General features: G+C 44.8%; 1 protein-coding gene across 5 annotated transcripts in view; it reads left to right on the top strand.

Moving 5' to 3' along the window:
• vit (vitrin) overlaps window positions 1-27,219 on the top strand; it is a 91,683-nt gene extending 64,464 nt beyond the window's left edge. For 3 of the 5 annotated variants that reach the window (XM_046368425.1, XM_046368423.1, XM_046368422.1), the window contains 11 exons: window positions 1,054-1,128; window positions 3,504-3,572; window positions 4,455-4,517; window positions 5,783-5,830; window positions 8,394-8,441; window positions 14,443-14,511; window positions 14,908-15,055; window positions 16,734-16,837; window positions 21,781-22,007; window positions 22,183-22,696; window positions 26,089-27,219. In XM_046368425.1, the coding sequence (XP_046224381.1) occupies window positions 1,054-1,128; window positions 3,504-3,572; window positions 4,455-4,517; window positions 5,783-5,830; window positions 8,394-8,441; window positions 14,443-14,511; window positions 14,908-15,055; window positions 16,734-16,837; window positions 21,781-22,007; window positions 22,183-22,696; window positions 26,089-26,267 (1,544 nt within the window). In that variant the 3' untranslated portion in view covers window positions 26,268-27,219. The remainder of the gene's footprint in view (window positions 1-1,053; window positions 1,129-3,503; window positions 3,573-4,454; window positions 4,518-5,782; window positions 5,831-8,393; window positions 8,442-14,442; window positions 14,512-14,907; window positions 15,056-16,733; window positions 16,838-21,780; window positions 22,008-22,182; window positions 22,697-26,088) is intronic. The other 2 variants (XM_046368424.1, XM_046368426.1) reach the window with 2 other exon arrangements.
• The last annotated feature ends 273 nt before the right edge of the window (window positions 27,220-27,492 follow it).

Genomic DNA, 27,492 nt, shown 5'->3' with positions numbered 1-27,492 from the left:
ATATCACTAAACAACCTTCAACCTAGTGTTATATATCACTAAACAACCTTCAACCTAGTGTTATATATCACTAAACAACCTTCAACCTAGTGTTATATATCACTAAACAACCTTCAACCTAGTGTTATATATCACTAAACAACCTTCAACCTAGTGTCATATATCACTAAACAACCTTCAACCTAGTGTTATATATCACTAAACAACCTTCAACCTAGTGTCATATATCACTAAACAACCTTCAACCTAGTGTTATATATCACTAAACAACCTTCAACCTAGTGTTATATATCACAAAACAACCTTCAACCTAGTGTTATATATCACAAAACAACCTTCAACCTAGTGTCATATATCACTAAACAACCTTCAACCTAGTGTTATATATCACTAAACAACCTTCAACCTAGTGTTATATATCACTAAACAACCTTCAACCTAGTGTTATATATCACTAAACAACCTTCAACCTAGTGTCATATATCACTAAACAACCTTCAACCGTGTGTTATATATCACTAAACAACCTTCAACCTAGTGTTATATATCACTAAACAACCTTCAAACAACCTTCAACCTAGTGTCATATATCACTAAACAACCTTCAACCTAGTGTTATATATCACAAAACAACCTTCAACCTAGTGTTATATATCACTAAACAACCTTCAAACAACCTTCAACCTAGTGTCATATATCACTAAACAACCTTCAACCGTGTGTCATATATCACTAAACAACCTTCAACCTAGTGTCATATATCACTAAACAACCTTCAACCTAGTGTTATATATCACTAAACAACCTTCAAACAACCTTCAACCTAGTGTTATATATCTACTCCTAGTTAAAAATCAATGAAGATTCTCCATTTTTTTAACTGGCCCTATATGAGTATTGAGCAACATGTGTATACCTCACTAATAACGCTGCTTTCTATTGTTTTATAGAGAACACATGGTGCACTGGTCAGAGTGATGACATCACAACATATCATCACACCGCTGGTCCATCATGAACGCAATATTCTAATCTTACCCCTCCCCCTCTCAGCTTTGGCTCGTAGGGATAGGCCGCCCACTTCCTTCGCACGACCTGATTGGTACCCTGGAGCGAGACGGCCAACAGGTACTAAAAGACGAGGAAAATCATTCCTCCTAAATAAGAATACTTTAACAGATCATACATACTTCATAACAAAGACTAAATACATGAAACAATTCCAAAACCATTCTAGTTAACATTCTGCTAAAATTGGTCATAATCAAAGCATAATGTAAATCCTAAACTAACTTGATTAAAGTATCTTCATAACGCGCCGTTGTAAAACGTTTCACAGTATCAACCCATCTAGTTATTGTATTCTGAGTGTTGGCTTTTAATCCCTCTGCCAGTCAAAAGCTTGGACACACCTACTGATTCAATTGTTTTGTCTTTATTTATTTTCTGACTATTTTCTACATTGTGGAATAATAGTGAAGACATCAAAACTATGAACGAACCCATATGGAATCATGTAGTAACCAAAAAAGTGTTAAACAAATCAAATTATATTTTATATTTGAGATTCTTCAAAGTAGCCAACCTTTGCCTTGATTGACAGCTTTGCACACTCTTGGCATTCTCTCAACCAGATTCACCTTAAATGCTTTTTCCAACAGTCTCGAAGGATTTCCCACATATGCTGAGCACTTATTGGCTGCTTTTCCTTAACTCTCCAGTCCAACTCATCCCAAACCATCTCAATTGGATTGAGGTCGTGGGGATTGTGGAGGCCAGGTCATCAACTCCATCACTCTCCTTATTGGTCAAATAGCCCTTACACAGCCTGGTGGTGTGTTGGGTCATTGTCCTGTAGATAAACAAATGATAGTTCCACTAAGTGCAAACCAGATGGGATGGCGTGTTGCTGCAGAATGCTGTGGTGGTTAAGTGTGCCTTGAATTCTAAATAAAACACTGACAGTGTCACTAGCAAAGCACCCCCACACCTCCTCCTCCATGCTTCACGCTGGGAACCACACATGCAGAGATCATCCGTTCACCTACTCTGCATCTCACAAAGACACGGCGGTTGGAACCAAAAATTTCACATTTGGACTCCAGACCAAAGGGCAAATTACACCTGTCGAATGTCCATTGCTCTTGTTTCTTGGCCCAAGCAAGTCTCTGCTTCTTATTGGTGTCCTTTAGTGGTGGTGTCTTTGCAGCAATTCGACCATGAAGGCCTGATTCACACACTGATTCTCCTCTGAACAGATGATGTTGAGATCAATGAGATGTGTCTGTTACTTGAACTCTGTGAAGCATTTATTTAGTCTGCAATCTAAGGTGCAGTTAACTCTAAGGAACTTATTGTCTGCAGCAGAGGAAACTCTGGGTCTTCCTTTCCTGTGGCGGTCCTAATGAGAGCCAGTTAACTCTAAGGAACTAATGAACTGATCCTCTGCAGCAGAGGAAACTCTGGGTCTTCCTTTCCTGTGGCGGTCCACATGAGAGCCAGTTTCATCAAAGCGCTTGATGGTTTTAGCGACTGCACTTGAAGAAACTTTAAAAGTTCTTGAAATGTTCCCCATTGACTGACCTTCATGTCCTAAAGTAATGGACTGTCATTTATCTTTGCTTATTTGAGCTGTTCTTACCATAATATGGTATTTTACCAAATAGGGCTATCTTCTGTATACCCCCTTACCTTGTCACAACACAGCTGATTGGCTCAAATGCATTAAGAAGGAAAGAAATTCCACAAATTAACTTAACAAGGCACACCTGTTAATTGAAATGCATTCCAGGTGTCTACCTCATGAAGCTGGTTGAGAGAATACCAAGAGTGTGTAAAGCTGTCATCAAGGCAAAGGGTTAACATTTTGAAGAATCTCAAATATAAAATGTATTTTGATTTGTTTAACACTTCTTTGGTTATTACATGATTCAATATACGTTATTTCATCGTTTTGATGTAGTCACTATTATTCTACAATGTAAGAAATAGTAACAAATAAAGTAAAACCCTGGAATGAGTAGCTGTGTCCAAACTTTTGACTGGTACTGTACACCAGAGTAGTGGTCAAGATCCATTTCAATACATGTCAATTGTCTACAAGTGTCCTTTGTCCAATGTATTTCAAATATAACTGAAATGGAACTAAGCCCGACTCTTGGAATTCAGAACTGAAATGGAACTAAGCCCGACTCTTGGAATTCAGAACTGAAATGGAACTAAGCCCGACTCTTGGAATTCAGAACTGAAATGGAACTAAGCCCGACTCTTGGAATTCAGAACTGAAATGGAACTAAGCCCGACTCTTGGAATTCAGAACTGAAATGGAACTAAGCCCGACTCTTGGAATTCAGAACTGAAATGGAACTAAGCCCGACTCTTGGAATTCAGAACTGAAATGGAACTAAGCCCGACTCTTGGAATTCAGAACTGAAATGGAACTAAGCCCGACTCTTGTCAAGCGTCTTTTACTAATATGTCTTCCTTCTCTGCTGTACATTCAGACGTAAGTCAAGCAGCTCCAGATTCAGGCTACACATGGAGCGAGGCGGAGACAGCGCCAGAGATGACAGGTAAGTCAGGTAACCACCACCTTACCAGTCACAGCAGGCAGTACTGCAGTACAACAACACAGGCGTCCTCTACTGCCCCCTCTCAGAGCAGCGCGGTACTGCACCGCAGAGGGCACCATAACACACTCAGGTTGTACAACTGATGTATACGACACATTTAACTCAATGGTTGTGATACAATTTATATTGTTGTGATACGACAGAGTGTAGAAAATGTTTAAACAACCGCTGAGTGCTTTCTCCACCGTGCTTGTGTAATTACTTTTGTTCAACAAAAAAAACTCTGTTGTGTGTCACAACCGTTAAAATACGTTGTACATCAGTTGTACAACTTGTGTGTAAGGACCAGGGACTTACATATCTACATCTGTTCATATCAGTGTACGTAGCATGTAAAGATCAATCCATACTGGTATGTTGACTGATATACTCAGGTGTCATGTAGAGCATGAGTTTACAATGATTCCACTGTGAGTATATTCATGCCAAGATCTCTCCAGATGCCATGTGTCTACCACATGAGAACACTGGTATATGAAGGACGTGTGCCATGGTTTACATTAAGGGCATAGAGTCTAGACATATGGGAATAAGTCTGGGTCACATTCACTAGGCACCAAAGCTTAGATAAATGGACTGAAACAAGGAGGGACAACCTGCCCTTGTCCATTAAGAAACCTTTATATTTGTTTTTGCTACGGTGTGCCCTAATGAACATGACCCAGGTTAAAAGGTTCTTCTCTTTCCTGGTCTGTGATTGGTTTAGCCACAGATCTGACCAATCATAAGCATGTAAATGTGTGCATCCTGAGCCAGTATGATGCCCGCGGTGGTGATACTAACATTATAGTTAACGTAATGTAAAAACCCTTTCCTGTGTAGCCCGCGACCCCAGGCCTGATATCTCCGAGTATGAACGCTGGTATTATAACTTTGGACAGTACCGTAAGTTTCTTTTTCATTTTATGTTTTTTTGAAATCGTTGGTTGGAATTTGACATTTCTGATTCCGTTTAACATCCAACCGAGATTTCTGGAAAACCTGGGAATTTTGGGAAAATTAACTGGAAATGTGCAACCCTATATACATTGAAAGATAAAGATTTGATTGTTTTCATACATACAATATGAGTCAATCACATACTGTATGGTGTGGCTGATCAAAATCTTTATTTTTGGGATCAAACCTTGTTTTACGTCATTCACTTTATTTTGCTTGTGAAGTTTGATTTTGTAAAACAAGAATTGTCCATCACCGTGTGGTTCGGGTGTTTTCTAAAGGTTTGCTATTGTGCATCGCAGTACTCCTACCAAGACACACCAATGCACAAACCAAACCAAGCTCTTTACGGACCCACGACAAGACACAAGCTCAACTGGCATCTACAGATCAGGACATTGAGATGCAGATTATAGTGCCTGGACCCATCTGTTCTATAGGGTTAGCGTTGGGGTTGGGGTTAGTTCTATCAGGGTGGGGGTTAGGGTTAGGGTTGGGGTTAGTCCTATCAGGGTGGGGGTTAGGGTTAGGGTTGGTGAAAATGTTGGAGTTAGGGTTGGGGTTGGGTTTAGAGTTGGGGTAGGGGTTAAGGTTAGGGTTAGGGTTGGGGTTAGGGTTAGGGTTGGTGAAAATGTTGGAGTTAGGGTTGGGGTTGGGTTTAGAGTTGGGGTAGGGGTTAAGGTTAGGGTTAGAGTTGGGGTAGGGGTTAGGGTTAGGGTTGGGGTTAGGATTGGTGAAAATGTTGGGGTTGGGGTTAGGTTTGGGTTAGGGTAAGGGTTAGGTTTGGTGAAACTGTTGAAGGCATCTACATCTTAAATGAAGAGCTGGTTTCTGAGACAGACAGGACTGAGACAGACAGGGATGAGACCGACAGGGATGAGACCGACAGGGATGAGACCGACAGGGATGAGACCGACAGGGATGAGACCGACAGGGATGAGACAGACAGGGCTGAGACAGACAGGGCTGAGACAGACAGGGCTGAGACCGACAGGGGATGAGACCGACAGGACTGAGACCGACAGGGGATGAGACCGACAGGACTGAGACCGACATGGATGAGACTGACAGGACTGAGACCTGCAGGATGAGGCTTTTCAAACTCATCCAACAGAAAATACTACTACACACATCCAAACATTTGGCTGAATGAAAAATGGTCACCTCATTGGATCAATAACGAATCTATATTCTCTGTCTGTATCTTCCAGCACCCCAGTCCACAGACCCCGAGCCACAAGACACAACTCACACTAGAGGTGGGTAGCTCTTAAAGATTCAAAACACTACAGGTGGGTAGCTCTAGGTGGGTAGCTCTAGGTGGGTAGCTCTAGGTGGGTAGCTCTAGGTGGGTAGCTCTAGGTGGGTAGCTCTTAAATTTCACCACTCTGGAAGTGGGTAGCTCTTAAATTTCACCACTCTAGAAGTGGGTAGCTCTTAAATTTCACCACTCTAGAAGTGGGTAGCTCTTAAATTTCACCACTCTAGAAGTGGGTAGCTCTTAAATTTCACCACTCTAGAGGTGGGTAGCTCTTAAATTTCACCACTCTAGAGGTGGGTAGCTCTTAAATTTCACCACTCTAGAAGTGGGTAGCTCTTAAATTTCACCACTCTAGAAGTGGGTAGCTCTTAAAGTTTCACCACTCTAGAGGTGGGTAGCTCTTAAAGTTTCACCACACTAGAGGTGGGTAGCTCTAGGTGGGTAGCTCTTAAAGATTCACCACTCTAGAGGTCGGTAGCCATTAAAGTTTCAAGTTTGCCATTTTTAGTTGTACTAATCATAACGTTGTCCACCGCCAGTTAGTATTGAGCCTGGGGACGAGGGTACACTAAAGTGGGTTAGGGTTAGTTAGTATTGAGCCTGGGGACGAGACTACACTAAACTGGGTCAGGGTTAGCTAGTATTGAGCCTGGGGACGAGACTACACTAAACTGGGTCAGGGTTAGCTAGTATTGAGCCTGGGGACGAGACTACACTAAACTGGGTCAGGGTTAGCTAGTATTGAGCCTGGGGACGAGACTACACTAAACTGGGTCAGGGTTAGCTAGTATTGAGCCTGGGGACGAGACTACACTAAACTGGGTCAGGGTTAGCTAGTATTGAGCCTGGGGGACGAGACTACACTAAACTGGGTCAGGGTTAGCTAGTATTGAGCCTGGGGATGAGACTACACTAAACTGGGTCAGGGTTAGCTAGTATTGAGCCTTGGGGACGAGACTACACTAAACTGGGTCAGGGTTAGCTAGTATTGAGCCTTGGGGACGAGACTACACTAAACTGGGTCAGGGTTAGCTAGTATTGAGCCTGGGGACGAGACTACACTAAACTGGGTCAGGGTTAGCTAGTATTGAGCCTGGGGACGAGACTACACTAAACTGGGTCAGGGTTAGCTAGTATTGAGCCTGGGGACGAGACTACACTAAACTGGGTCAGGGTTAGCTAGTATTGAGCCTGGGGACGAGACTACACTAAACTGGGTCAGGGTTAGCTAGTATTGAGCCTGGGGACGAGACTACACTAAACTGGGTCAGGGTTAGCTAGTATTGAGCCTGGGGACGAGACTACACTAAACTAGGTCAGGGTTAGCTAGTATTGAGCCTGGAGACGAGACTACACTAAACTAGGTCAGGGTTAGCTAGTATTGAGCCTGGGGACGAGGGTACACTAAACTGGGTCAGGGTTAGCTAGTATTGAGCCTGGGGACGAGACTACACTAAACTGGGTCAGGGTTAGCTAGTATTGAGCCTGGGGACGAGACTACACTAAACTGGGTCAGGGTTAGCTAGTATTGAGCCTGGGGACGAGACTACACTAAACTGGGTCAGGGTTAGCTAGTATTGAGCCTGGGGACGAGACTACACTAAACTGGGTCAGGGTTAGCTAGTATTGAGCCTGGGGACGAGACTACACTAAACTGGGTCAGGGTTAGCTAGTATTGAGCCTGGGGACGAGACTACACTAAACTGGGTCAGGGTTAGCTAGTATTGAGCCTGGGGACGAGACTACACTAAACTGGGTCAGGGTTAGCTAGTATTGAGCCTGGGGACGAGACTACACTAAACTGGGTCAGGGTTAGCTAGTATTGAGCCTGGGGACGAGACTACACTAAACTGGGTCAGGGTTAGCTAGTATTGAGCCTTGGGGACGAGACTACACTAAACTGGGTCAGAGTTAGCTAGTATTGAGCCTGGGGACGTACACTAAACTAGGTCAGGGTTAGCTAGTATTGAGCTTGGGGACGAGACTACACTAAACTGGGTCAGGGTTAGCTAGTATTGAGCCTGGGGACGAGACTACACTAAACTGGGTCAGGGTTAGCTAGTATTGAGCCTTGGGGACGAGACTACACTAAACTGGGTCAGGGTTAGCTAGTATTGAGCCTTGGGGACGAGACTACACTAAACTGGGTCAGGGTTAGCTAGTATTGAGCCTGGGGACGAGACTACACTAAACTGGGTCAGGGTTAGCTAGTATTGAGCCTTGGGGACGAGACTACACTAAACTGGGTCAGGGTTAGCTAGTATTGAGCCTTGGGGACGAGACTACACTAAACTGGGTCAGGGTTAGCTAGTATTGAGCCTTGGGGACGAGACTACACTAAACTGGGTCAGGGTTAGCTAGTATTGAGCCTTGGGGACGAGACTAAGCCGCACTGTAGACTGCTGCTTTGCCTTTCCATTGTGATAATATGTCATAACAGTCCCAGATATGGTCCCGATTGTTATGAAGTGTTATACACACAGTATATCCTGAGAAGGATGAGTGCTATGCTATGCCTTTGACCTTGCTGCCGCTCAGCTTGTTTTAAATCCTCCACACAGTGGGACCAGTGGACTCCTGGAAACCAGAAGTGAACCCTTTTGATTCAGGTGAGATAATACAGCACCTCCTATCTTAAAACCCCCAGCATACATTTCAAGCTGGTCCGTGCTGGTCAGTGCTGGTCAACTTTATCCGACAAGCATGGTCTAGCTGTTTATGCAGGCTGACCAGCATGGTCTAGCTGGTTATGCTGGCTGACCAGCATGGTCTAGCTGGTTATGCTGGCTGACCAGCATGGTCTAGCTGGTTATGCTGGTCTGACCAGCATGGTCTAGCTGGTTATGCTGGCTGACCAGCATGGTCTAGCTGGTTATGCTGGCTGACCAGCATGGTCTAGCTGGTTATGCTGGTCTGACCAGCATGGTCTAGCTGGTTATGCTGGCTGACCAGCATGGTCTATCTGGTTATGCTGGCTGACCAGCATGGTCTAGCTGGTTATGCTGGTCTGACCAGCATGGTCTAGCAGGTTATGCTGGCTGACCAGCATGGTCTAGCTGGTTCTGCTGGCTGACCAGCATGGTCTAGCTGGTTCTGCTGGTCTGACCAGCATGGTCTAGCTGGTTATGCTGGTCTGACCAGCATGGTCTAGCTGGTTCTGCTGGCTGACCAGCATGGTCTATCTGGTTCTGCTGGTCTGACCAGCATGGTCTAGCTGGTTATGCTGGTCTGACCAGCATGGTCTAGCTGGTTCTGCTGGTCTGACCAGCATGGTCTAGCTGGTTCTGCTGGCCGACCAGCATGGTCTAGCTGGTTCTGCTGGCCGACCAGCATGGTCTAGCTGGTTCTGCTGGCCGACCAGCATGGTCTAGCTGGTTCTGCTGGCCGACCAGCATGGTCTAGCTGGTTCTGCTGGCCGGCCAGCATGGTCTAGCTGGTTCTGCTGGCCGACCAGCATGGTCTAGCTGGTTCTGCTGGCCGACCAGCATGGTCTAGCTGGTTCTGCTGGCCGACCAGCATGGTCTAGCTGGTTCTGCTGGCTGACCAGCATGGTCTAGCTGGTTCTGCTGTCTGACCAGCATGGTCTAGCTGGTTCTGCTGTCTGACCAGCATGGTCTAGCTGGTTCTGCTGGCCGACTAGCATGGTCGAGCTGTTTCTGCTGGCCGACCAGCATGGTCTAGCTGGTTCTGCTGGCCGACTAGCATGGTCTAGCTGGTTATGCTGGCCGACCAGCATGGTCTAGCTGGTTATGCTGTCTGACCAGCATGGTCTAGCTGGTTCTGCTGGCCGACTAGCATGGTCTAGCTAGTTATGCTGTCTGACCAGCATGGTCTAGCTGGTTCTGCTGGTCTGACCAGCATGGTCTAGCTGGTTATGCTGTCCGACCAGCATGGTCTAGCTGGTTATGCTGGCCGACCAGCATGGTCTAGCTGGTTATGCTGGCCGACTAGCATGGTCTAGCTGGTTATGCCGGCCCGACCAGCATGGTCTAGCTGGTTATGCTGGCCGACTAGCCTTTGTTGTGTTTTCACTGGTAACCAGTAGTGATGTTACGTTTAATATCGAAGTTCCGAGGTGTCGAAATCACTAAAGCAGGTAACTTCGAAGCAGTGTGCCAATGTATCACTGACTAGTAGTTTACCTGACTAGTAGTTTACCTGACTTGTAGTTTTACCTGACTAGTAGTTTTACCTGACTTGTAGTTTTACCTGACTAGTAGTTTTACCTGACTAGTAGTTTACCTGACTAGTAATTTATCAGTGGCATGAACTTCCTGCTTTGCCACTGGATCTTTGGGGTGTAATACAGATTGTTAAAACATTCCGTCATTTGTTCCTGTCATTAGAAACCTCTCACAAGGAACCCTTGTGAGTTCTTCATTTTGTCCATTTGTGATCTACATAGAACCCTGTCATGAACCCTCTGGTTCCAGATGTCCAGATGGGAGAACCCTTTGATTTGTCCCTGTATGATAACCCCTTTGAGTTCCATTTAGAACCCTCTGGTTCCAGGTAGAACTAAAGCCATATCCGTACCCATTGGATGCAGTGATTACAATATAGTGGCTATATACAGGAAAGACAAAGATCCACCAGCTGGGACCTAAAATAGTGTATAAGAGATCATACAAAAGATTTAGCTGTGACTCTTATATGGATGATGCTCAAAATATTTGTTGGTCTGATGTGATTAATGAGGAGCATCCAGACGCTGCACTTAATACATTTATGAAATTGCTTCTTCCATTTATTGATAAACATGCACCTGTTAAGAAACTGACTGTTGGAACTGTTAAGGCTCCATGGATTGATGAGGAATGGAAAAACTGTCTGGTTGAAAGAGATGGGGCAAAAGGAGTGGCTGATAAGTCTGGCTGTACATCTGACTGGCTGACTGACTGGCTGACTGGCTGACTGACTGGCTGTACATCTGACTGGCTGACTTACTGGCTGTACATCTGACTGGCTGACTTACTGGCTGCACATCTGACTGGCTGACTTACTGGCTATACATCTGACTGACTGACTGACTGGCTGTACATCTGACTGGCTGACTGACTGACTGACTGGCTGTACATCTGACTGACTGACTGACTGACTGACTGGCTGCACATCTGACTGGCTGACTGACTGGCTGCACATCTGACTGGCTGACTGACTGGCTGTACATCTGACTGGCTGACTGACTGGCTGTACATCTGACTGGCTGACTGACTGGCTGCACATCTGACTGGCTGACTGACTGGCTGTACATCTGACTGGCTGACTGACTGCAAATTGAGAAACTATGTGACTAAACTCAACAACAAGAAAAAGAAACTGTATTATGAAGCCAAGATCAATGAATGATGGAAGATATAAAGAATGATGGAAGATATAAAGAAACTAAATGGAGTATTTTAATGAAATTATGGGCAGAAAGACAAATTAAACTCTGTCCTTCATCGAATCAGATGGTTAATTCCTCACAAAACCATTTTGATGTTGTCAATTATTTAATTGATTATTTCATTGTGTGGACAAACTGTGGACAAACTGTGGACAAGTAGACAAATTTAGGCAGGAAATGCCAACAAGAAACAGTGAGCCATTATATTCATGCATAAACAAACTAATAATGAAAGAAAAGCATTGGAACTTTACATTTTGTAATGTTAATGTGGGAGAGGAGGAAACATTATTGTTATTGATGACGAACAATGACAAACCTCCTGGCATTGACAACTTAGATGGAAAGCTACCGAGGATGGTAGCTGACTCTATAGCCACTCCTATCTGTCATATATTTAATCTGAGCCTAGAGGAAAGTCATTGTCCTCAGGCCTGGAGGGAAGCCAAAGTCATTCCGCTACCCAAGAGTGATAAAGCTGCCTTTACTGGTTCTAACAGCAGACCAATCAGCTTGCTGCCAGCTCTTAGCAAACTGTTGGAAATGGTGCTTGACCCAATACAATGCTATTTCTCCGTAAACAAATTAACAACAGACTTTCAGCATGCTTATAGAGAAGGGCACTCAACATGTACTGCATTGACACAAATGACTGATGATTGGTTGAATGAAATTGATCCTAAAAAGATTGTGGGAGCTGTATTGTTAGATTTCAGTGCAGCCTTTGATATCATTCAACTGTTGTTGAAAAAAACGTATGCGCTATGACTTTTCAACCTCTGCCATTCAGAGCTATCTATCTAATAGAACACAGAGGGTTTTCTTTAATGGAAGCATCTCTAATGTCAAAAATGTCTAGTGTGGTGTACCACAGAGCATCTCTTTAGGCCCTCTACTCTTTTCAATTTTCACCCAATGACCTGCCACTGGCATTAAACAAAGTGAGTCCATGTATGCTGATGATTCAACCATATACGCATCAGCCAGCACAGCTGGTACGTGGTACCTTGAGGCATTTGGGAATTGCTCCCAAGGATGAACCAGACTTGTGGAGGTCTACAAATGTTTTTCTGAGGTCTTGGCTGAATTCTTCTGATTTTCCCATGATGTCAAGCAAAGAGGCACTGAGTTTCAAGGTAGACCTTGACATACATCCACAGAAGCTTCTAAAGCCATGACATCATTTTCTGGAATTTTCCATGCTGTTTAAAGGCACTGTCAACTTAGTGTATGTAACCTTCTGACCTACTGGAATTGTGATACAGTGAATAATAAGTTAAATAATCTGTAAACAATTGTTGGAAAAATTACTTGTGTCATGCACAACGTAGATGTCCTAACTGACTTGCCAAAACTATAGTTTGCTAACAAGAAATTTGTGGAGTGGTTGAAAAACTAGTTTTAATGACTCCAACCTAAGTGTATGTAAACTTCTGACTTCAACTGTAGATTCAATGGTTGCAAAGATGGGGAGAGATCTGGGCCGTAATAAAGAGATCCTCTACTCCAAAAAGCAAGTTCTACAGGCTCTAGTTTTGTCTTATCTTGATTATTGTCCAGTCGTGTGGTCCAGTGCTGCAAGGAAAGACCTAGTTAAGTGGCAGCTGGTCCAGAACAGAGAGGCACGTCTTGCTCTTCATTGTAATCAGAGGGCTGATATTAATACTATGCTGCCAGTCTCTCTTGGCTAAGAGTTGAGGAGAGACTGACTGCATCACTTCTTATTATTATAAGAAAAATTAATGTGTTGAAAATCCCTAATTGTTTGCATAGTCAACTTAAACAGAGTTCTGATACACACACCTATCCCACCAGACATGCCACCGGGGGTCTTTTCACAGTCCCCAAATCCAGAACAAATTCAAGAAAGCATATAGTATTATATAGAGCCCTAATTGCGTGGAATTTCCTTCCATCTCACAATGCTCAAATAAACAGCAAACCTGGTTTCAAAAAACAGATAAAGCAACACCTCGCGGCACAACGCCTCTCCCCTATTGGACCTAGATAGTTTGTGTGTATGTATTGATATGTAGGCTACGTGTGCCTCTAAAATATGTTGTATATACAGTGGAGAGAACAAGTATTTGATACACTGCTTATTTTGCAGGTTTTCCTACTTACAAAGCAAGTCTGTCATTTTTATCATAGGTACACTTCAACTGTAGGAGAGACGGAATCTAAAACAAGAATCCATAAAATCACATTGTAAGATTTTTAAGTAATTAATTTGCAGTCCGTTGCATCCAACAACTCAGGCCTGGAAAACGATAGCGACTAACAGCGACTAACGGTTAGACAGAAATATATATGGCTCACCAGAACAAGAAGTTGAGATCTCAAATATATAATGAATAGAATTAGATGTGGTCTGTTATCTTGTAATGTCTCAGTTGGTAAAAGCATGATGACATTCCTTTATGTTCAGCATTGTCTTCTCTATGTGATGTTTGACATGCTTGTACTCTGTTATCTTCGTTTCTGTCTGTCATCTTCATTTCTGTCATCTTCTGTTCTGTCTGTCATCTTCGTTTCTGTCATCTTCTGTTCTGTCTGTCATCTTCTCTTCTGTTCTGTCATCTTTTTTCTGTCATCTTCTGTTCTGTCTGTCATCTTCTGTTCTGTCTGTCATCTTTTGTTCTGTCTGTCATCTTCTCTTCTGTTCTGTCATCTTCTCTTCTGTCTGTCATCTTCTCTTCTGTCTGTCATCTTCTGTTCTGTCTGTCATCTTCGTTTCTGACTGTCATCTTCGTTTCTGTCTGTCATCTTCTCTTCTGTCTCATCTTCTCTTCTGTCTGTCATCTTCTGTTCTGTCTGTCATCTTCGTTTCTGTCTGTCATCTTCGTTTCTGTCTGTCATCTTCTGTTCTGTCTGTCATCTTCGTTTCTGTCATCTTCTGTTCTGTCTGTTATCTTCGTTTCTGTCTGTCATCTTCTGTTCTGTCTGTCATCTTCTCTTCTGTCTGTCATATTCTGTTCTGTCTGTCATCTTCTGTTCTGTCTGTCATCTTCGTTTCTGTCTGACATCTTCTCTTCTGTCTGTCATCTTCTCTTCTGTTCTGTCATCTTCTGTTCTGTCTGTCATCTTCGTTTCTGTCTGTCACCTTCGTTTCTGTCTGTCACCTTCTGTTCTATCTGTCATCTTCTCTTCTGTTCTGTCATCTTCTCTTCTGTCTGTCATCTTCTCTTCTGTCTGTCATCTTCTGTTCTGTCTGTCATCAGGTTTCAGTGTGAGAGAGCAGGACTCACTACCCCGGGCCAACCCAGAGCCTGTTACTCAGGGAGACCCAAGTATGTTCACACACACACACACACACACACACACACACACACACACACACACACACACACACACACACACACACACACACACACACACACACACACACACACACACACACACACCGTAGTTGTCACGACAGCACAAACAGAACTGGGACTAGACGGGATAGCTGTTTATGTGTTATAAACTATAAGCCCTATGATATCACATTGATTGATTGATTGTAAGGTAGACATAGCGTGGGTAATGGACTGTAGTTCAAGTATTGGGATATCAGATTGATTGATTGATTGATTGATTGATTGATTGATTGGCAGACTAAAGTTGACATAGCATGGCTGATGGACAGTAGCTGGAGTATTGGGATATCACATTGATTGATTGATTAATTGATTGATTGGCAGACTGTAAAGTTGACATAGCATGGCTGATGGACGGTAGCTGGAGTATTGGGAAGCGTCGCTTTAAGATCCAGAAGGACTTCCTGGCTGAGGTGGCACAGGTCATCAACGTGGGCATGGCCGGACCCATGATGGGCGTCATCCAATACGGGTGAGTAACCCCTAAATATATATATGATCCAATACGGGTGAGTAACCCCTAAATATATATATGATCCAATACGGGTGAGTAACCCCTAAATATATATATGATCCAATACGGGTGAGTAACCCCTAAATATATATATGATCCAATACGGGTGAGTAACCCCTAAATATATATATGATCCAATACGGGTGAGTAAACCCCACTAACCCGTGGCTTGAATTTGAATTAAGAGGCAAAGATTCTGTATGGCTGAATGCTCTAAGATCCCTCCCAATGTGTTCTCCAATCAGATTCTGTATGGCTGAATGCTCTAAGATCCCTCCCAATGTGTTCTCCAATCAGATTCTGTATGGTTGAATGCTCTAAGATCCCTCCCAATGTGTTCTCCAATCAGATTCTATATGGCTGAATGCTCTAAGATCCCTCCCAATGTGTTCTCCAATCAGATTCTGTATGGCTGAATGCTCTAAGATCCCTCCCAATGTGTTCTCCAATCAGATTCTATATGGCTGAATGCTCTAAGATCCCTCCCAATGTGTTCTCCAATCAGATTCTGTATGGCTGAATGCTCTAAGATCCCTCCCAATGTGTTCTCCAATCAGATTCTGTATGGCTGAATGCTCTAAGATCCCTCCCAATTTGTTCTCCAATCAGATTCTGTATGGCTGAATGCTCTAAGATCCCTCCCAATGTGTTCTCCAATCAGATTCTATATGGCTGAATGCTCTAAGATCCCTCCCAATGTGTTCTCCAATCAGATTCTGTATGGCTGAATGCTCTAAGATCCCTCCCAATGTGTTCTCCAATCAGATTCTGTATGGCTGAATGCTCTAAGATCCCTCCCAATTTGTTCTCCAATCAGATTCTGTATGGCTGAATGCTCTAAGATCCCTCCCAATGTGTTCTAGAATCTCATAAAACATTTTAGAAAAAGGCTCAGTGCCATTATCCTTGCAAAGTGAGTTATTGAAAGGTATTGAAATAATCATTTAGAGAAAGGAAAAAAATACTACTTGTTGGACAAAATCTATTTCATTGAGCGATTGTATTAGTATAAAATATAATTTTCCACAACAAAAAAAAGCATACATCCGGCCGTGATTGGGAGTCCCGCAAGGCGGCGCACAATTGACCCAGCGTCGTCCGGGTTTGGCCGGGGTACGCCGTCGTCCGGGTTTGGCCGGGGTAGGCTGTCGTCCGGGTTTGGCCGGGGTAGGCTGTCGTTGTAAATAAATAAGAATTTGTTCTTAACGGACTTGCCTAGTTAAACAAAGGTCACACACACACACACACACACACACACACACACACACACACACACACACACACACACACACACACACACACACACACACATACAGTCCAGCTCAGTATTTGAATAATGTATTTGATCCAGTCTTTATCAAGGGTGTCAATAATTATGGACCTGACAGGTAAGTTTATGGGGTAGTCCTAACCTCACTGAACCTGTGGCTACCCACCGGGCACAGACATCAATTCAATGGTAGGTAGTTCAATTCCACGTTGGTTCAATGTGGAAACAACGTTGATTCAACCAGTGACCAGTAGGTATGGCATTCTCTTAGGTTCTCTCCTGTTTCTGCCTCAATCTGTTTCTTCTCTTCTCGTTCCTTCCTTTCTGAAATGCATGTTGTTGTTGTTGTTGTTGTTGTCGCCACAGAGACGATCCTGTCACAGAGTTCAGTCTGAAGGCCTACACTAACTCCAGAGAGCTGAAACCTGCCATAGACAAGATCACACAGAAGGGAGGGATGTCCAATGTAGGTGAGTTGGTCAATAAATCAATTCAATAAATTAAAAACTGTATTGTACTAAAATCATTGTAAAAAATAGAGAGAGAAAATAGTACACACGGACATAACAATCAATGACAGAACAACATACAGGTATTTAGTAGAGAGCAGAGGCTCCACGGTGACCAGGTATTTAGTTGAGAGCAGAGGCTCCACGGTGACCAGGTATTTAGTTGAGAGCAGAGGCTCCACGGTGACCAGGTATTTAGTTGAGAGCAGAGGCTCCACGGTGACCAGGTATTTAGTAGAGAGCAGAGGCTCCACGGTGACCAGGTATTTAGTTGAGAGCAGAGGCTCCACGGTGACCAGGTATTTAGTTGAGAGCAGAGGCTCCACGGTGACCAGGTATTTAGTAGAGAGCAGAGGCTCCACAGTGACCAGGTATTTAGTAGAGAGCAGAGGCTCCACAGTGACCAGGTATTTAGTAGAGAGCAGAGGCTCCACGGTGACCAGGTATTTAGTAGAGAGCAGAGGCTCCACAGTGACCAGGTATTTAGTAGAGAGCAGAGGCTCCACGGTGACCAGGTATTTAGTAGAGAGCAGAGGCTCCACAGTGACCAGGTATTTAGTTGAGAGCAGAGGCTCCACGGTGACCAGGTATTTAGTTGAGAGCAGAGGCTCCACGATGACCAGGTATTTAGTAGAGAGCAGAGGCTCCACGGTGACCAGGTATTTAGTTGAGTGCAGAGGCTCCACAGTGACCAGGTATTTAGTTGAGAGCAGAGGCTCCACAGTGACCAGGTATTTAGTTGAGAGCAGAGGCTCCACAGTGACCAGGTATTTAGTAGAGAGCAGAGGCTCCACGGTGACCAGGTATTTAGTTGAGAGCAGAGGCTCCACAGTGACCAGGTATTTAGTAGAGAGCAGAGGCTTCACTGTGACCAGGTATTTAGTTGAGAGCAGAGGCTCCACAGTGACCAGGTATTTAGTTGAGAGCAGAGGCTCCACGGTGACCAGGTATTTAGTTGAGAGCAGAGGCTCCACGGTGACCAGGTATTTAGTTGAGTGCAGAGGCTCCACAGTGACCAGGTATTTAGTAGAGAGCAGAGGCTCCACAGTGACCAGGTATTTAGTAGAGAGCAGAGGCTCCACAGTGACCAGGTATTTAGTAGAGAGCAGAGGCTCCACGGTGACCAGGTATTTAGTTGAGGGCAGAGGCTCCACGGTGACCAGGTATTTAGTAGAGAGCAGAGGCTCCACGGTGACCAGATATTTAGTAGAGAGCAGAGGCTCCACGGTGACCAGGTATTTAGTTGAGAGCAGAGGCTCCACGGTGACCAGGTATTTAGTAGAGAGCAGAGGCTCCACGGTGACCAGGTATTTAGTTGAGAGCAGAGGCTCCACGGTGACCAGGTATTTAGTTGAGAGCAGAGGCTCCACGGTGACCAGGTATTTAGTTGAGAGCAGAGGCTCCACGGTGACCAGGTATTTAGTTGAGAGCAGAGGCTCCACGGTGACCAGGTATTTAGTTGAGTGCAGAGGCTCCACAGTGACCAGGTATTTAGATGAGACCAGAGGCTCCACAGTGACCAGGTATTTAGTTGAGAGCAGAGGCTCCACAGTGACCAGGTATTTAGTTGAGAGCAGAGGCTCCACAGTGACCAGGTATTTAGTAGAGAGCAGAGGCTCCACAGTGACCAGGTATTTAGTAGAGAGCAGAGGCTCCACAGTGACCAGGTATTTAGTAGAGAGCAGAGGCTCCACGGTATTCCCACATCGAGGAACATCCAGCCTTGTGTATTCTACTACCTACAACTTTCAAGAGGAAGTTTAAAGCTGGACTGAGTTCCTAAAAATAAAATTACAAATTGGGCTACCACTGACCTAGTCTACACTCTTAGAAAGAAAGGTGCTTCCTCCCCCAGTTCTCAGCTGCCAATTACTGGAACAAACTGCAAAAATCACTGAAGCTGGAAACTCATATCTTCCTCGCTGGCTTTAAGCACCAGCTGTCAGAGCAGCTCACAGATCACTGCTCATGGCCCATCTTGTGAATAGCCCATCCAAATACCTCATCCCCATACTGTTATCTATTTTATTTATCTTGCTCCTTTGCACCCCAGTATCTCTACTTGCACACTCATCTTCTGCACATCTATCACCCCAGTGTTTACTTGCTACATTGTAATTTCACTCCAGTGTTAATGCTATATTGTAATTACTTTGCCACCATGGCCTATTTATTGCCTTACCTCCCTTATCATTTGCACACACTGTATATAGACTTGTTCTATTGTTTTATTGACTGTATGTTTGTGTTGTTGTCTGTGTCACAGTGCTTTGCTTTATCTTGACCAGGTCACAGTTGTAATTGAGAACTTGTCCTCAACTAGCCTACCTGTTTAAATAAAGGTGTTCTCAACTAGCCTACCTGGTTAAATAAAGGTGTTCTCAACTAGCCTACCTGGTTAAATAAAGGTGTTCTCAACTAGCCTACCTGGTTAAATAAAGGTGTTCTCAACTGGCCTACCTGGTTAAATAAAGGTGTTCTCAACTAGCCTGCCTGGTTAAATAAAGGTGTTCTCAACTAGCCTACCTGGTTAAATAAAGGTGGAATACATAAATGTAATAAATATCTAAAACCTAAAAAGGTTTCTTCAACTGTCACCATAGGAGAACCCTTTGAAGAACCTGTTTTGGTTCTGGGTAGAGGGGTTCTACGTGGAACCCAAAAGGGTTCTACCTGGAACCAAAAACTGTTATCCTATGGGGAACAACAACAAAATGCCCGAAGAACCCTTTTAGAATCCTTTTAGAATCCTTTTAGAACCCTTTTAGAACCCTTTTGGATCCATTTTGGAACCCTTTTAGAACCCTTTTAGAACCCTTTTGGAACCATTTTGGAACCATTTTGGAACCCTTTTGGATCCATTTTGGAAACCTTTTAGAACCCTTGGGGAACCCTTTTAGAACCATCTTGGAACCCTTTTGGAACCCATTTTTCTACGAGTGTACAGCCGGGAGACACCATGGCCACAAGACCACACACTTAAGTGCGAAAGGGAAAAGGGACACAATTATCGCTTGTTTCACAAAATCTTTACCACATTTTCACATCCCCGAGAGACTGCAATTAAATCTAAATCCGACCCTAGACACTGTGTTAAATAACAGTGTTTTACTCCTGGCCTCCTGACCAAAGGCATTTGGTTCTACCAGCCCTGACTGGCCAGGGGTCAGACTACTGTCAGGAAGCGATGGTTTCCTTTCATTTGATGCCTCGTGCGGTCTTTGTGACTCTGCTAAACATTGCAGTTGGATACAAATAGGGTTGTGTGTGTTTACAGAATATAACCTCCCCTCTAATCAATGTGCCAGTTAGCCACTGCATTCGTCTCCGTTCTCATCAGCAACATATCTTCACAATATACTCACAGATGTTTCTAGTCTTCGGTAGTTATGTGTCCTTTACTTAAAGAAGGAAGTCACATTGAGATTGCTATGTTTTTCCACGTGAAACCCCCTGGCCAAGAGAGTACAGACCACCAACAATGAGATGCAAGATGATCAACCGCTTCTGCTTTCTAAATGGATACTGTAATATCACGTCTTCTCAGTCAACTCACCTGGTTAAATAAGGGTTCAATAGAAGAAATAGGCTACTGGAAACAGGTGTTCCTACCACTTCTTAGATTATAACACTCACTGGAAGGTATAGTTTAGAACAAAACATTCCATTTTAACGGACTCTGTTGTGTGCATGTGTTTACAGAAACATATTGTGTGTTTTATATCTGTCTGTTTTAACCACCTCTCTGCTGCCCCCTGCTGTACTCCTAGGGAAGGCCCTCCTATATTAAACTACTTCAGCTGTGTCTGTCTGTCTATATTAACCACCTCTCTGCTGCCCCCTGCTGTACTCCTAGGGAAGGCCCTCTTATATTAAACTACTTCAGCTGTGTCTGTCTGTCTGTCTTAACCACCTCTCTGCTGCCCCCTGCTGTACTCCCGGGGAAGGCACTCCTATATTAAACTACTTCAGCTGTGTCTGTCTGTCTGTCTTAACCACCTCTCTGCTGCCCCCTGCTGTACTCCTAGGGAAGGCTCTCCTATATTAAACTACTTCAGCTGTGTCTGTCTGTCTGTCTGTCTGTCTTAACCACCTCTCTGCTGCCCCCTGCTGTACTCCTGGGGAAGGCTCTCCTATATTAAACTACTTCAGCTGTGTCTGTCTGTCTGTCTATATTAACCACCTCTCTGCTGCCCCCTGTTGTACTCCTGGGGAAGGCCCTCCTATATTAAACTACTTCAGCTGTGTCTGTCTGTCTGTCTGTCTGTCTGTCTATATTAAACCAGCTGTGTCTGTCTGTCTGCCTCCCCCCCTGCAGTACTCCTGGGGAAGGCCCTCCTATATTAAACTACTTCAGCTGTGTCTGTCTGTCTGTCTGTCTATATTAACCACCTCTCTGCCTCCCCCTGCTGTACTCCTGGGGAAGGCCCTCCTATATTAAACTACTTCAGCTGTGTCTGTCTGTCTGTCTGTCTATATTAACCACCTCTCTGCTGCCCCCTGCTGTACTCCTAGGGAAGGCCCTCTCCTGTATTATCAAACTATGCTATATATACATTTACATTTACATTTAAGTCATTTAGCAGTATGTGGCCATCCCTTCAAATTAGTGGATTATTTCAGCCACACCCGTTGCTGACAGGTGTATAAAATTGAATCTGGGTTTGGCAGATGCCAGGAGAACGCTACCTGCCCCAATGCATAGTGCCAACTGTAAAGTTTGGTGGAGGAATAAAGGTCTGGGGCTGTTTTTCATGGTTTTTCAACAAATACTATTGCAGCTGTCTGTCTGTTTCGCTCTGCTGTCCCCCGGTTCTCCTAGGGAAGGCCCTGTCCTATATCAACAAACATTGCTTCAGCTGTCTGTCTGTTAAGCGCTCTGCTGCCCCCCGGTGTTCTCCTAGGGAAGGCCCTGTCCTATATCAACAAACATTACTTCAGCGACGCCAACGGTAACCGGGGCGGAGCGCCCAACGTGGCTGTGGTTCTGGTAGACGGCTGGCCAACCGACAAGGTAGAGGAGGCATCACGCCAGGCCAGAGAGTCTGGTATCAACATCTTCTTTGTGACCATCGAGGGACCCGACGAGAACGAGAAGCAGAATGTGGTGGAGCCGAACTTTGTGGACAAGGTAAATAGAGACGATGGTCACTGGGTCACCCATAGCTATGTTAACACATACAGCTGCTTCCAATTCACCCCTGACTATGCAATGCGTACATCCGCTTCCAATTCCCTCACAATTTGAGCCCTGTCCCTTCATGAAACCCTGCCCAACCACCTCATCTTCTCTCATCTCTCAACAGGCGGTGTGTCGAACCAACGGTTTCTACTCCCTACCCGTGTCGAGCTGGTTCGCCTTGCGTAAGGCAGTCCAACCCCTTGTCAAGCGCGTGTGCGACACCGACCGTCTCGTCTGCAGCAAGACCTGCCTTAACGCAAACGACATCGCCTTCGTCATCGATGGATCCAGCTCTGTGGGCACCGGGAACTTCCGGACCGTCCTGCAGTTCGTCGCTAACATCACGCGGGAGTTTGAGATATCGGACACGGACACACGAGTCGGCGCAGTACAGTATACGTACGAACAACGGCTGGAGTTTGCCTTCGGCCAACACAACAACAAGGCCGATCTGCTTAACGCCATAAAGAGGATTAATTACTGGAGTGGCGGGACCAGCACTGGAGCGGCTATCACCTACGCAGCAGAGCAGCTGTTCAGCAAGTCCAAACCCAACAAACGCAAGATCATGATCGTTATCACCGACGGGAGGAGCTACGATGATGTCAGAGCTCCAGCGTTGGCCGTCCATCGCCAAGGTGAGGGGTCAGAGGTTGATTGGTGTGGTCAGAAAATCTGGCCAATGGGGGGGGGCTCCTCTAAGAAAAAGCACCTCGATATGAAGGTAATTTAGCATCATGCTGGTGGATAATTTTGGATTGCTATTTTATTATTTATTCATATGGGAAACTAAATGAAAGCTCAGTTGGTGTGAAACCAAATTGAAATGTAATGAAAACTCCGCTGAACAAAAATATAAATGCACCACGCAAACAATCCAAAGAGTTACAACTCATAAGGAAATCAGTCAATTGAAATACATTCATCAGGTCCTAATCTATAGATTTCACATGTTGGTCAAAGATTTTTATTTAACTAGGCAAGTCAGTTATGAACAAATTCTTATTTTCAATGACGGCCTAGGAACAGTGGGTTAACTGGTCTAGGAACAGTGGGTTAACTGGTCTAGGACCAGTGGGTTAACTGGCTGTTCAGGGGCAGAACGACAGATTTGTACCTTGTCAACTCAGGGATTTGAACTTGCAACCTTTCGGCTGCTAGCCAACGCTCTAACCACTAGGCTACCCTGCCGCCCCAGATAACACACACCCCATCAGGTTAGTGGATCTGGCTATTACAGCCACACCCGTAGCTGACAGGTGCATTAAATTGACCACACAGCCATGCAATCTCCATAGACAAATATTGGCAGTAGAATGTCCCTTACTGAAGAGCTCAGTGACTTTCAACGTGGCACAGTCATAGGATGTCACCTTCCCAACAAGTCAGTTCGTCAAATGTCTGCACTCCTAGAGCTGCCCCTGGTCAACTGTAAGTGCTGTTATTGTGAAGTGGAAACGTCTAGGAGCATCAACGGCTCAGCCGCGAAGTGATAGGCCACACAAACTCACAGAATGGGACTCTGAGTGCTGAAGCACGTAGCGCGTAAATATAGTCTGTCCTCGGTTGTAACACTCACCACCGAGTTCCAAACTGCCTCTGGAAGCAATGTCAGCACAAGAACTGTTCATCGGAAGCTTCATGAAATGGGTTTCAATGGCCGAGCAGCCGCACATAAGCCTAAGATCACCATGCACATGGTGTAACACCCGCCGCCATTGGACTCTGGAGCAGTGGAAACGGGTTTCCTGGAGTGATGAATCACGCTTCACCCTCTGGCAGTCCTACGGACTTATCTGGGTTTGGCGGATGCCACGAGAACCCTACCGGCCCCAATGCATAGTGCCAACTGTAAAGTTTGGTGGAGGATGAATAATGGTCTGGAGCTGTTTTTCATGGTTTAGGCCCCTTAGTTCCAGTGAAGGGAAATCTTAACGCTACAGCATACAATGACATTCTAGACTATTCTGTGCTTCCAAACTTTCCTGTTTCAGCATGACAATGCCGCTGTGCAAAGTGAGGTCTATACAGAAATGGTTTGTTGAGATCGGTGTGGAAGAACTTGACTGGCCTGCACAGAGCCCTGACCTCAACCCCATCGAACACCTTCGGGATGAATTGGAACACAGACTGCAAGCCAAGCCTAATCACCCAACATCAGTGCCCAACCTCACTAATGTTCTTGTGGCAGAATGGAACCAAGTCCCTGCAGCAATGTTCCAATGTTCTAGTGGCAAGCCTTCCCAGAAGAGTGGAGGCTGTTATAGCAGCAATGTCAAACACCTGTCTATATAAGGTCCCACAGTTGACAGTAGATATCAGAGCAAAAGCCAAGCCATGAGGTCAAAGGAATTCTCTGTAGAACTCTGAACTCAGGATTGTGTCGAGGCACAGATCTGGAGAAGGGTACCAAAAAATGTCTGCAGCATTGAAGGTCCCCAAGAACACAGTGACCTCCATCATTCTTAAATGGAAGAAGTTTGGAACCATCAAGACAAGGGCCCTGGTCAGGGAGGTGACCAAGAACCCAATGGTCTCTCAGACAGAGTTCATCTGTGGAGAAGGGAGAACCTTCTGGAAGGACAACTCTCTCTGCAGCACCAATCAGGCCTTTGTGGTAGAGTGGCCAGATGGAAGCCACTCCTCAGTAAAATGAGTTTGCTAAAAATGCACCTAAAAGACTCTCAGACAATGAGAAACCAGATTCTCTGGTCTGATGACACCACGGCTGAACTCTTTGGTCTTAATGCCAAGCGTCACATCTAGAGGAAATCTGGCACCATCCCTACGGTGATGCATGGTGGTGACAGCATCATGCTGTGGGGATGTTTTTCAATGACAGGGACTGGGAGGCTAGTCAGGATCGAGGGAAAGATGAACGGAGCAAAGTACAGAAAGATCCTTGATGAAAACCTGCTCCAGAGCGCTCAGGACCTCCGACTGGGGTGAACGTTCACCTTCCAACAGGACAACGATCCTAAACACACAGCCAAGACAACGCAGGAATGGCTTCAGGACAAGTCTCTGAATGTCCTTGAGTGGCCCAGCCAGAGCCTTGACTTGAACCCGATCGAACATCTCTGGAGAGACCTGGAAATAGCTGTGCTGCGATGCTCCCCATCCAACCAGCCAGAGCCCAGACTTGAACCCGATCGAACATCTCTGGAGAGACCTGGAAATATCTGTGCTGCGATGCTCCCCATCCAACCAGCCAGAGCCCAGACTTGAACCCAATCGAACATCTCTGGAGAGACCTGGAAATATCTGTGCTGCGATGCTCCCTATCCAACCAGCCAGAGCCTGGACTTGAACCCGATCGAACATCTCTGGAGAGACCTGGAAATAGCTGTGCTGCGATGCTCCCTATCCAACCAGCCAGAGCCTGGACTTGAACCCAATCGAACATCTCTGAGAGACCTGGAAATAGCTGTGCTGCGATGCTCCCTATCCAACCAGCCAGAGCCTGGACTTGAACCCGATCGATCATCTCTGGAGAGACCTGGAAATAGCTGTGCTGCGATGCTCCCTATCCAACCTGACAGAACTTGAGAGGATCTGCAGAGAAGAATGGGGAGAAACTCCACAAATACAGGTGTGCCAAGTTTATAGCGTCATACCCAAGAAGACTCGAGGCTGTAATCTCTTCCAAAGGGGCTTCAACAATACTTATGTTTTTGATTTTTAATATATTTACTTTGTCATTATGGTATATTGTTGCAGATTGATAAGAAAAAACACATTTAATCAATTTTAGAATAAGGCTGTAACAAAATGTGGAAACAGTCAAAAGGGTCTGAATACTTTCTGAATGCACCGTATATATTTATATATTTATATATTTATATATTTATATATTTCAAATAGCTGGCCTTGTCCTGGCATAATCTTTACGAACAAATCGGATTAAATAAAAATATGTGCTGCCCTCCGTCGAATTTGGAAATCCCAACGTGGCCCACTCCCGGTCTAAACTAACCCAGTTGTTATAGTCCAGTCTCTAACTACCCGTCTCTCTCCTCTCCCTCTCCAGGTGTGATAGCGTACTCCATCGGCATCGCCTGGGCAGCGCAGGACGAGCTGGAATACATCGCCACCGACCCCGACAAGGAGCACTCCTACTTCGTAGACGAGTTTGACAGCCTCTACAAGTTCGTCCCCAAGGTGGTCAATAACATCTGTCAGGAGTTCAACTCACAGCCACGCAACTGAGCTGAGCAGGGAGGGCGCCTTATTCCCCATATAGTGCACTACTTTTGAACAGGGCCCCTAGGGCCATAGACCCACCTTGCTTACGTACACCTATACTTATAAATCTGTGCTTACATATCAAGTAAACAAGGAAGGAAGGAAGAATACGTCTGTAATGTTTTGAAACAGGGGCTTAGGGGCTGTAGGGAGGGGGTTAGATATTTGTATTAGGATCCTCGCAAGCTAATTAGCAGCACTATTACGGAGACAGGACAGGGTCTCTACAAAATGTATTAGCGGTAAGTTACCAAAACGAAACATTGTTGTAATAGTTGTTGCTGAATGGGTAATAGTTTAATTCCCATGGGAGGTTATTGGTTTGAAGGCAGTGGGCATAGGAACATTAATAAAATTGGCTCACAACGATTCAACTTTGGTCATGTGATCTCAACTGTTGTTGGTGTTCTGGTAACAGTGTTTAATGTTCTCAATCCTAATCATGTAACATAACTGATGAAAAAGTAAAACCACCTGGCCGTGGTGCTTACCTGTGTTGAGGTCAATTCAAATCTAAGGCTGTCAATTCAGGAAGTAAACTGAAATTCCAAATGTAATCATTTTTAAAAAGTGGTTTTATTTTCCACTTCCTAATAAACTGACAAAGGATAAACTATTAATTGGTAAAGTTCAACTTTAAAAAAAAATAATAATGTTCAATTCAAATCACTTCCTGAATTGGCTGACTGAAATTTGAATTGAGCCCAACCTTCATGCTTACAGAAAAAACTATCAAGCATGCCTAGACTACTTCTTCTGTCTTAACACACCACATACTCTGCTGCTTATAGAGACACATGGCCTTATGGGGACATGGCCTTATGGGGACATGGTGCTTATAGAGACATAGCCTTATGGGGACATGGCCTTATGGGGACATGGCCTTATGGGGACATGGTGCTTATAGAGACATAGCCTTATGGGGACATGGCCTTATGGGGACATGGCCTTATGGGGACATGGTGCTTATAGAGACATAGCCTTATGGGGACATGGCCTTATGGGGACATGGCCTTATGGGGACATGGTGCTTATAGAGACATAGCCTTATGGGGACATGGCCTTATGGGGACATGGCCTTATGGGGACATGGTGCTTATAGAGACATAGCCTTATGGGGACATGGCCTTATGGGGACATGGCCTTATGGGGACATGGTGCTTATAGAGACATAGCCTTATGGGGACAT

The sequence above is a fragment of the Oncorhynchus gorbuscha genome, linkage group LG11 (assembly GCF_021184085.1).
Source record: "Oncorhynchus gorbuscha isolate QuinsamMale2020 ecotype Even-year linkage group LG11, OgorEven_v1.0, whole genome shotgun sequence".
Classification (NCBI taxonomy): Eukaryota; Metazoa; Chordata; class Actinopteri; order Salmoniformes; family Salmonidae; genus Oncorhynchus; species Oncorhynchus gorbuscha.
The sequence above is the reverse complement of the archived record's forward strand: the minus strand, read 5'-3'. Positions and strand labels throughout refer to the sequence as shown.